Source organism: Bison bison, unplaced genomic scaffold (genome assembly GCF_000754665.1).
Source record: "Bison bison bison isolate TAMUID 2011002044 unplaced genomic scaffold, Bison_UMD1.0 scf7180017864487, whole genome shotgun sequence".
Classification (NCBI taxonomy): domain Eukaryota; kingdom Metazoa; phylum Chordata; class Mammalia; order Artiodactyla; family Bovidae; genus Bison; species Bison bison.
In genome coordinates this window covers 7,104,022-7,114,442 of record NW_011495047.1, presented here as the reverse complement: position 1 = coordinate 7,114,442, position 10,421 = coordinate 7,104,022, and the positions used below count along the sequence as shown (strand labels likewise).

The window sequence follows — 10,421 nt, the reverse complement described above, 5'->3', positions numbered from 1 at the left end:
TATGTTACATGAGGACTCCCAACATATGTTTCTGATGGTGTCCTGTTTTAGGAGCGCGGAGACGGGGCTGTGAACATGAGTAAATACGTGTACTCTCAGGGCCGGCGGCTCCCGCCTTTCACGGTCCCCTCCCCTATTTTGGACCGTGACGTAAAGGTGGGCGGGCGGGCGGCGGCAGGTGCGCGGCCGACAGGCATCCTCCTTTAAGGCGGAGGGATCCGGGGACGGGCAGCTGGGTGGTGCTTCGCCTTATATAAGCCGATTGGGGGCACACAGCCGTTCTCTTGAGTCACCCCCGCGCAGTCTTCTTGCGGCGCGTGAGCCCGAGGCAGCCATTGCCCGCTTGGTGTTCTCTAGTACCTGTGATTCTTATCCTTAAAGGTAAGGCTTCGATCTCATGTGGGCTTTTCAGGTTATCTTGTTCTTTCGCGTTGCTTTCGGTATACGCGTCCTTTCCGAGACCTACATCTCGTATTGGGGCGGATTCTGGCGTAGCGCTCCCATTTCTTCTCTTGGGGGAGGGCTGGGAGCGAGCTCTTGAGTTTAGACTCTTTTCTGTGGTTGGCGGCGGGGCTGCTTTTCCGCAGATACTAAGCGTTGTTTTGTGGGGCCGCAGAATGGGGCGCGGGGTAGGCACTGCACGTGGTGGCCGCGCCGGCCCGGGACGCTGCCATGCTTGCCTCTCCACTTCCGGACGCGGCTACGGGGCGCCGGAGGGTCCCCGAGCGGGGTGGGTGGGCGCGCCCGCTGTGACTCAGCAAGGCTGGTCATGACCAGGTTTTGCCACTTGTTCTATCGGACGCAGTTTTTTTAAAGTCCTTTTGTTCGGGGCTTTTCCGTGAGGGTCTGCGAAGAGCTCCGTTTTCGGTCGCCGGCGGCGTATATCTTGCTTCCTCCATCCTTCTAGATCTTTCCTTCGTCTCGGTGGAGGAGGGGCTGGCGAGCGGAGGGGGCAGGCTCTGGTATTCGTGGGCACGTCCTTTCCCCCGCCCCTCTCCGAGAGCTGAGATTGTTCTGGAAGCTTCTGGAGCCCGGCGCCCCGCCCTGGTGCCCGGATGTTGGGGCCAAGGGAGGCTGCGCGGTGGCGCCCCCTCCTCGCATGGTCGACGCATGTCCAGCCGTGACGAGAGTCGTCCCGGCAGACTAAGGGCACCATCTTAGTGTTTGGTTTGGTCTTGAGCGTCAGTCACGTGTGCAGAGGGGTCACGATGGAGCCCTTCCTTTATCTGTTCTTTGTCTTTATAGCCCACCTAGATAGGCATCCCGCCAATCTCGAGTTAGCTGTCCCTACTACGGGAGGCAGCAGTACCATATTATCTCCTTTGAGTTACCTAATGGGAGGACAGTTTTAAATCATTGCCCTTTAATGTGAAACCTGTTAACCTTGAAGGTGGAACTATAGTCAGTAATCTGCGTATTTAAATATGTGTGAATTTACCTCGTTTTCGAGATACCTGGATTGGAATGCCTAACAAACTAGATTGTGCTGATCTATGATTCACTTAACAGGAGTTTGGCTTCAAAATACCTTATAAGAAACATTAATGCAATTTGTTCAATGTGTCAGCGCGTCCCTCGCCCCATTGTTTCTAAGGGTGCTGCCTGAAATTGATAGAGGGGAGGATTTTCCAGTCTTAGTACCCAGCTCAAAACAGTATGAATAGAGTCTCTTGATGTGTATTGTGGCTGAGGGTGAGCTTGAGGAGTCTTACATTCTTGCCTTTTTATTCTAGATGCCTGAGGAAGTGCACCATGGGGAGGAGGAGGTGGAGACGTTTGCCTTCCAGGCGGAAATTGCCCAGCTCATGTCTCTTATTATCAACACCTTCTATTCCAACAAGGAAATTTTTCTTCGGGAGTTGATCAGTAATGCTTCTGATGTGAGTGCCCTGAATGTCTTCATTGACGTTGGTTTTTTGTTTCTCAAGTATTCTAAGAGAGGGAAAGTGGGGTGGTTTGGCTGATAAAGGTGATATAAATTTAACTGCCATTCCAAAAAGTATTGTCTTGCTCTCTGTGGATAGATAGGATACTGTAACCCACTGGATGTCATTCTCAACCTACAAGCTAAAGGAGTAATCAGAACTAGGGTATTTGGGGAGTTTAAAAAACTTTCTTTTGAGTGAGATGGGTTTTGAAGAAGCAGAATTGTAAAACTGCAATTTTGTACTTTCAGGCCTTAGACAAGATTCGCTATGAGAGCCTGACAGACCCTTCCAAATTGGACAGTGGTAAAGAGCTGAAAATTGACATCATCCCAAACCCCCAGGAGCGTACTCTGACTCTGGTAGACACAGGCATTGGCATGACCAAAGCTGATCTTGTAAATAATTTGGGAACCATTGCCAAGTCTGGCACTAAAGCGTTTATGGAGGCTCTTCAGGTACGTGGTTGGTTAGGCACAGCCCATTTATATTATTGGTGTTTGCTTTGCCATTTTCTTTGAAACTTGAGTTTGACTATTTTAAACTTTTTGGCAGGCTGGTGCAGACATCTCCATGATTGGGCAATTTGGTGTGGGCTTCTACTCTGCCTACCTAGTGGCAGAGAAGGTGGTTGTGATCACAAAGCATAACGATGATGAACAGTATGCTTGGGAGTCTTCTGCTGGAGGTTCCTTCACTGTCCGTGCTGACCATGGTAAGTTGGCTTTCCTGTTAAGGTGTCTGGATTAGAATTCTGGGGAAACAGTAATGAAGATCTTGAGTATTGTATGTGTAAAGCAGTTATAGTTCTGCGTTTATTTAGTTTTTTATATTGTTCTGATTAATTTTTTCTAGGTGAGCCTATTGGCCGTGGTACCAAAGTGATTCTCCACCTGAAGGAAGACCAGACAGAGTACTTGGAAGAGAGGCGGGTCAAAGAAGTGGTGAAGAAGCACTCTCAGTTCATAGGCTATCCCATCACACTTTATGTGAGTATGGACTGGTAACTCAAGTGCAGGTAACTGCTGCTTAGAGAATTGCATGGACTTTGGGTTTTTTTTGTTTTTGTTTTTTTTGCACTCTGAAACTGTCATCTTTGATCCTTCTAGCTGGAGAAAGAACGTGAGAAGGAAATCAGTGATGATGAGGCTGAAGAAGAGAAAGGTGAGAAAGAAGAGGAAGATAAAGATGATGAAGAGAAGCCTAAGATTGAAGATGTGGGCTCAGACGAGGAGGATGATAGTGGCAAAGATAAGAAAAAGAAGACAAAGAAGATAAAGGAGAAGTACATTGATCAGGAAGAACTGAACAAGACCAAGCCCATTTGGACCAGGAACCCTGATGACATCACCCAGGAGGAATATGGAGAGTTCTACAAGAGTCTTACCAATGACTGGGAAGATCACTTGGCAGTGAAGGTAAGAAGTCTTGCTTGTTGGCTCAATAGGAAGCGCTGATACGGACAAATGGTACTTACCCAACTGGTTGGTAGCTGGGAACTGTGAATGAGTTTATTTGCAGATGGACCCTTCCAGGGCGGAGAAATGACATCTTCCCCTGTGACCTGTCTCTGGAGGCTTTACCCACCTGGAGTCTTTGACCCAAAGATTATACAGTGCTTGTAGTTAGATTCACTTAGGGCATTAGGGCTTAAATTTTCTCTACAGGGATAAGAAGGTTTTTGTTTCAAATAACTGGACATTTTGGTATTGGGACCAGAAGCCACTCTTAAGTACATAGTTGGCTTATCTTGGATTTCTTTCAGCACTTCTCTGTAGAAGGTCAACTGGAATTCAGAGCACTGCTGTTCATCCCCCGTCGGGCTCCTTTTGACCTCTTCGAGAACAAAAAGAAAAAGAACAACATCAAACTGTATGTCCGCCGTGTGTTCATCATGGACAGCTGTGATGAGTTGATTCCAGAATATCTCAGTGAGTATCTTTTTGCCCTAATGTAGTTCGTTTCAGCGTTCTCAGGGGGACTGGAGTCTTTATCTTAGATTAAGGATCCTCTGCAGCACAACAAGTGAAAGTTTGGTGAGAAAATCGGTCCTTCTGTTGAATCCAGATGACCTTATATATCTTTTTATCTTTATCCCGGCGACTCCTGTATCTTTAAAACCCAGCTTCCATATTTTGATTTCAGACTTTATCCGTGGGGTGGTTGACTCTGAAGATCTCCCCCTGAACATCTCCCGAGAAATGCTCCAGCAGAGCAAAATTTTGAAGGTTATTCGTAAGAACATTGTTAAGAAGTGCCTTGAGCTCTTCTCTGAGCTAGCAGAAGACAAGGAGAACTATAAGAAATTCTATGAGGCGTTCTCTAAAAACCTGAAGGTAAGCAGCAAGTACTTGCTTAATAATGGGTTTTTTTCATTCGGTTAGAGGAGAAGAAGTTATTTCCTAACAAAATGATTTTTTTCCACTACCCATAAAGCTTGGAATCCATGAGGACTCCACTAACCGGCGACGCCTTTCTGAGCTGCTGCGCTATCACACGTCCCAGTCTGGAGACGAGATGACTTCTCTCTCAGAATATGTGTCTCGCATGAAGGAGACGCAGAAGTCCATCTATTACATCACTGGTGCGTTGGAACCTGGGTCTGATCAAAGCCTTTTTTTAGAGGTGTGGGGAGAACACTCAAGGGTCCTGGGGAACTGGCAGGATGAGGCATTTTGGCCCTGGAGTCACACTGAGTAATTCTACAGGTGAGAGCAAAGAGCAGGTTGCCAACTCTGCATTTGTGGAGCGCGTGCGGAAGCGGGGCTTTGAGGTGGTGTACATGACAGAGCCCATCGATGAGTACTGTGTACAGCAGCTCAAGGAGTTTGATGGGAAGAGTCTAGTCTCTGTGACCAAGGAGGGCCTGGAGCTGCCTGAGGATGAGGAGGAGAAGAAGAAGATGGAGGAGAGCAAGGCAAAGTTTGAGAACCTCTGCAAACTCATGAAGGAGATCCTGGATAAGAAGGTGGAGAAGGTAAGCCATTATGAAACTAAGTTACCTTGTTAGAGATGCCTTCAGAGTGGTTTCCTTTCATCTTTGGCTGCTACAGTTAGTGGTTTAGGCAGCCTAATTTGTTTAGTGCCCTCCTACTTTTTATTCCAAGGTTGGTATTTCTATAGAGCTTAGCAAAGATGAGGCATCTTTTCTCCAAAAAGTGGATAGAAGCATCTTTGCCTTGAGGTGGTAATTGGAAATACAATGAGTTTTTCTGACTGCCCTCAGGTGACGATCTCCAACAGGCTTGTGTCGTCACCCTGCTGCATCGTGACCAGCACCTACGGCTGGACCGCCAACATGGAGCGCATCATGAAAGCCCAGGCGCTTCGGGACAACTCGACCATGGGCTACATGATGGCCAAAAAGCACCTGGAGATCAACCCTGACCACCCCATCGTGGAGACCCTGCGGCAGAAGGCAGAGGCGGACAAAAACGACAAGGCCGTCAAGGACCTGGTGGTGCTGCTGTTCGAAACTGCACTGCTCTCCTCTGGCTTCTCACTTGAGGATCCCCAGACCCACTCCAACCGCATCTACCGCATGATAAAGCTCGGCCTGGGTGAGTGCCCTTGTGCTCTCAAGCAGCAAGGTGTGTCGGGCGCGTTTGAAGGCTTTTGGGGCATATCTCAAGTGGTTTCTTTCCTGCTCTTAGGCATTGATGAAGATGAGGTGACGGCAGAGGAGCCCAGTGCTGCTGTTCCTGATGAGATTCCCCCCCTTGAGGGTGACGAGGACGCCTCTCGCATGGAAGAAGTAGATTAGGAGTTTCTACCTGCAGACTGCTCCCTCTGTATAGCGTCCCCATGGCTCCTGCAGCAGCAGCCCCAGTGGCCCTGGCCCACATGGTTTCCTCTGCTGATGTCTAGTGGTTTTATTTCTGTCCTTCTAAGGCAGGATACATGGACCTCAAGCCCTCTCTCTCTCCACGTTTGACATGGGGTTTGAATGTTGTGTGTTGTGTTTTTTTTGTTTATTTTGTTCTGAAATTAAAGTATTAAAAATAAAGAAGATGCAGGTTTTTTACACAGTTCTGCTCTCGTAGATTTAAGTATATACAGTGCTGCCTTCGGAGTTATCCTATATGTATCCCTTTACAAATCTTAACCTGCCATTATTCTGAGTAGATAACATGGTACATAAAGTGAAAGTCAGAGTTGTTCAGCCATGTCCACCCAGTTTTGTCTGACTCCTGAGACCCCATTGGAGTGGGTAGCTGTCCCCGTCTCCAGGGGATCTTCCCAACCCAGGTCTCCTGCATTATATGCAGATTCTTTTTATCAGCTGAGCCACCAGGGAAGCCCAGTTATGGTACATAGGAAGATATTAAAACCATCACCAGTAAATTTAGAAGTCATAAAATGAGACATAAAGTGGGAGAAAATAATTGCAAATGATGCAACAGACACAAGCTAAATTTCCAAAATAGCTCATTCAACTCCAGTCAAAAAACGGGCAAAGAACTAAATAGACATTTCTCTTAAGACATAGGTGGCCAGTAGATGCATGAAAAGATGTTCAAGATGCTAATTTGAGAAATGTAAAACAAAATGATGTACTACCACACATGGGTCTGAATGGCCATCATTTAAAAGCTGCAGTAACATGCTGGAGAGGGTGTGGAGAAAAGGGGCCCTTGCTACGCTACAGGTGGGACTGGGTTGTCTTGGTCCAAAGTTGGTGCAGCCACAGTGGAAGACGTTCCTCAGAAAACTAAAACAGGCAATCCCACTCCTGGACGTAACGTCCAGAGAAAACATCAAATAACCTACACCTCTGCGTTCACCGCAGCGCTATGGACAGTAGTCAAGAATGGACACACGGTCACTGGTAAGGAAGGTGTACACATACAGTGAAATGCTACTCGGCCACTGGCAATGAAGTGATGCCATCTGCAGCAACATGGATGCCACTGGAGGTTATACTAATAGGGAGGACATACCACTTGATAACCACCTATGTGGGATATGTGTGGAAAATACAACATCAATCTCTGAATCAAGTCATGAACAACAGACTGGTGGTTGAGTGGGGCATTATGGTCAGCTGGCCTAAGTGTTCCTATGTAGAAAGCAGTCCTACAGAGAACTACATTCAGTATCTTATAAACCATAATGAGGAAAAATACTGTAAAACAATCACTGCTGTACAGCAGAAATTAACATTGTGAATTAGCTACAATTTTTTCAAAATAATGATAAACACTGAAGGTAAGTGGTGTAGTGGTAAAGAACCCACCTGCCAATGCAGGAGACGGTAAGAAACGTGAATCCAATCCCGGTTCGGGAAGATGCCCTGGAGGAGGGAATGGCCACCCACTCCAGTATTGCTGCTTGGAGAATCACATGGACAGGGGAACCTGGCGGGCTATGGTCCATAGGGTCACAAAGAATTGAACACAACTGAAGCAACTTTGCACAGACTTTCAAAAGTCCCTTTCCTAAGCTTAGCACATACAGACGATTTTCCACTCAAAATTTGAGTTTACTATGGTAGTACAAAAGCATACATTCAGTACTTTCTGAGTTTTGATCTTTCCCTGGGCTGACAGTATGAGGTAGCTTCACTGGTGTTGCTGGGCATTGAGCTGCAGTTTCCAGTCAGCCACCAGGCCACAAACAAGGACAAAGAAATGGTACATGTTAACAACCACTGTGTTTTTTTCACTTTCAGTATTTAAACAAGTTAAACATTTGACACTTGTAAAACAGAGATTGTAGGCTGTTCTGAGCTAATGGAAGTTTTAAGTATCTGAAGTTGAATGTTTGTACTTGTCAACCAAAACACAGGACCAAACCCACTGCAGCAATTTAATTTAATAAAATAAGAGCAAAAGTTATATTTCCAAAGTACCAAAACCTGCAACTGGTTCACAGGGCAGAGCCTAGGGATCCAGGAGCAGGGGGGCTGGTGGTGCTGGGCAGGATTCCCAACCCCTCGCCCAGCACAGCACCATCGTTCACTTTCTCTCCTGGGAAAGCAGCCTCGGGAACCTACACTTGTGCTTCTCTCACCAGAGGAAGAAACACATGTCTCAGTCTGAAAGGGTAGTCAAGGTAGGGGACAAGCACAGGTGGGGCACCAGCACAGCCTCCAAGGCAAGACTTCGCGAACCGGAGGAGGGAGGGGCTTCGGAAGGCGCCTCCACCTTCTCAGTCCCCCACCTTTCTCTCCACCCTGGGGAGAGTCCTGCCCACTGGAGGCTGGGTGACTTAAGGCAACAGGGAAGGCCGCCTCCTGGGCTCCCTGCCCCCTGCTGCAGCGCTGGTCGAGAAACCTGCATTTTGCCCGGGAGCCAGCTGCCTCCAAGGACAGACAGTAGGAGAGGAAAACTGGTACAGTGAGCGGGTCCCAGTCATCCCTTGGGCCCTCAAACCTTCTGCACAGATGACTCGACTGGCATGGCCTTCTTTCCCCGCTGCTTTAGACGGCCCCGGGCGTAGACCCGGAGCAGGAGGGCAGCAAAGACCACAGCCACTCCCAGGCCCCCCACCACAGTGACAGTGTGGCCATAGAGGAGGCAGGAAAGGAGGATGGCGAAGGCCTGGCGGAGGGTCATGATGATGGTGAAGACGGCAGCCCCAAACTGCCCGATGGTGTAGAAGATGAAGAGCTGGCCACACGCAGAGCAGATGGAGAGCAGCAGGGTGTGTGCTGCAAACTCGCTGTGTCGCCCCATGAAGCGGATGCCCTCCAGGAGGGCCCCCTGCTCCAGCAGGGAGCCCACCGTGAAGAGGCAGGAGAAGAGATTGACCCCAAACATCATCTGCACCGACGACATCTTATAGGCGAACAGGGCGTCCTGCCAGTTGGAGGTGAAGCTGTCGAAGGCAATGTAGCCTGCCAACAGGATGAGGCCTGAGAGCGTGGTGGCTGGGGAGCTGTGGGGCTCCGGTCCGCTGGACAGCAGGAACATGCTGACCCCGATGGAGATGAGGCCAGCCGTCAGATATTCCCAGTGCTCATAGCTGCGCCGAGACACCAATTTTCCCATCAGCATAACGGGGATCACCTTGGAGGCCTTGGCCAGCACCTGGGTGGGGAAGCTGACGAACTTGAGAGCTTCGTATTGGCACCAGCTGCTGAGCACATTCGACAGGCTGGCAAAGGAGTACCGGTACATGGGTGCCCCATGTCGGGGCTGCTTGCATAAGATGCAGTAGACGCCAGCCACCATCAGGGCCAGGATGCGGTTCATGAGCACCAGGAACTGAGAGTCCGAGAAGCGCTCGCCTGGTGACGTGGCCGTGGCCCCATAGCTGCGGGTCATCACTCTTTCCTGCAGCACTCCCCACGTCAGATAAGACACCTTGATGGGGCAGGGCAGAGACAGCGGAGAAGATACTCAAGAGAAGGAAACAGCAGGCAGGCCCCAAAGCATCCTGACAACCTCCTCCTTTCTCAGGATGATGTTGAGAATTATTAAAATGGACAGATAGCTCTCTGTAGTAACTACAAGTTACTTGCCTCTTCTCTCCCAAACCTGGACTCACCTTGTTGAGAATCAAGTGTGTGTGAAACACAATGACTAATGTCCCCAGAGTAGGGTATGTCAGAGCTGACTCCATCCAAGTATTTTCTTTTCTATTTTCAACCAATTCTGGGGGTCTAGACTTCTTAACGAAGATCGGACACCCGTGAGTTCAACTTAGCATAATGGAAACAGAAGTGCCCACTCCAACATGCCGTGGGGTTAGTGTCCCTCTCACATGCAGTAGTGGGGGAAGGCTGAAAATTTTATCAGTCCATTTACGGTATATTTACAAGAGGAAGGGAGAAATCACGGAGGGTAGAGAGAGGAGGAAAGAAAAGACCGTGCTTCCTCCAACCACCCCTAAGATGATGGTATGCCTCTGGGAGAACACACAACACAGCCACCAGCAAACTGTTGGGACTGGTGGGGTGAGAGCGCTGGCTCCTCGGGACCTCACCCAGGGAAAGCAGCAGAGCCCACCTACCTACCTGGAGCCCCGAGGCACAGAACAGCAGCTTCAGGGCCTGCCAAGTGGGACTGGTCTCCGCTGGTTCTGCCCGGGCAGCCAGGGGAACCTCATCCGGGGCCTTGGGCTCATTGCCAAACACACAAGTTTTCACCAGGGGGAAGCAGAGACCCCTACCTGGAGAAAGTACATAAGGTGAAACCGAAGCTTTCCCAGCACTTCACCTTCCCCACTGCTGCCAGCCCGCCCTGCCGCGCTTGCCAAAGCATATCCCCTTTGCACCGCCGGCCAACTCTCCTAATTTTTAATCTAGAGTAAGCACACTTCCCCCACCCTGTCCCCACACACCTGTTTCCAGGTAGTTCTTCCGCCTGAAGTACTGCACCAGCAGGTAGCCAGGCACCATAAAGCTTGCATAGCCAGCCGCGTTCACCAAAAAGCGGAAGAACCAGAGCTGAGTCCACGACTCCGGAGGGGCTTCGGGGTTCTTCTCCCCACCTGCCCCCAGGGAGGGGAGCGCAGCCAGCACCACCACTGCCCACCACCTGCGGGCACGGC

The 10,421-nt window shown here is 49.4% G+C and overlaps 2 protein-coding genes across 2 annotated transcripts in view; one reads left to right on the top strand and one right to left on the bottom strand.

Moving 5' to 3' along the window:
- Positions 1-263: 263 nt before the first annotated feature.
- HSP90AB1 (heat shock protein 90kDa alpha (cytosolic), class B member 1) lies at positions 264-5,953 on the top strand. Its single transcript, XM_010863094.1, has 12 exons — positions 264-381; positions 1,734-1,880; positions 2,177-2,383; positions 2,481-2,640; positions 2,781-2,914; positions 3,035-3,343; positions 3,691-3,856; positions 4,071-4,261; positions 4,362-4,509; positions 4,634-4,902; positions 5,152-5,485; positions 5,579-5,953. Exons 2-12 carry the CDS (start codon positions 1,734-1,736, stop codon positions 5,686-5,688), a joined length of 2,175 nt encoding a protein of 724 aa, XP_010861396.1. The 5' UTR covers positions 264-381; the 3' UTR covers positions 5,689-5,953.
- A 1,439-nt stretch (positions 5,954-7,392) lies between these two features.
- The window catches only part of SLC35B2 (solute carrier family 35 (adenosine 3'-phospho 5'-phosphosulfate transporter), member B2), a 3,656-nt gene continuing 627 nt past the window's right edge, over positions 7,393-10,421 (bottom strand). Inside the window, exons 2-4 of the mRNA XM_010863093.1 lie at positions 10,212-10,408; positions 9,886-10,040; positions 7,393-9,232 (exon numbers count right to left, since the gene is read on the bottom strand). Of these exons, the coding sequence (XP_010861395.1) occupies positions 8,294-9,232; positions 9,886-10,040; positions 10,212-10,408 (1,291 nt within the window). The 3' untranslated portion in view covers positions 7,393-8,293. The remainder of the gene's footprint in view (positions 9,233-9,885; positions 10,041-10,211; positions 10,409-10,421) is intronic.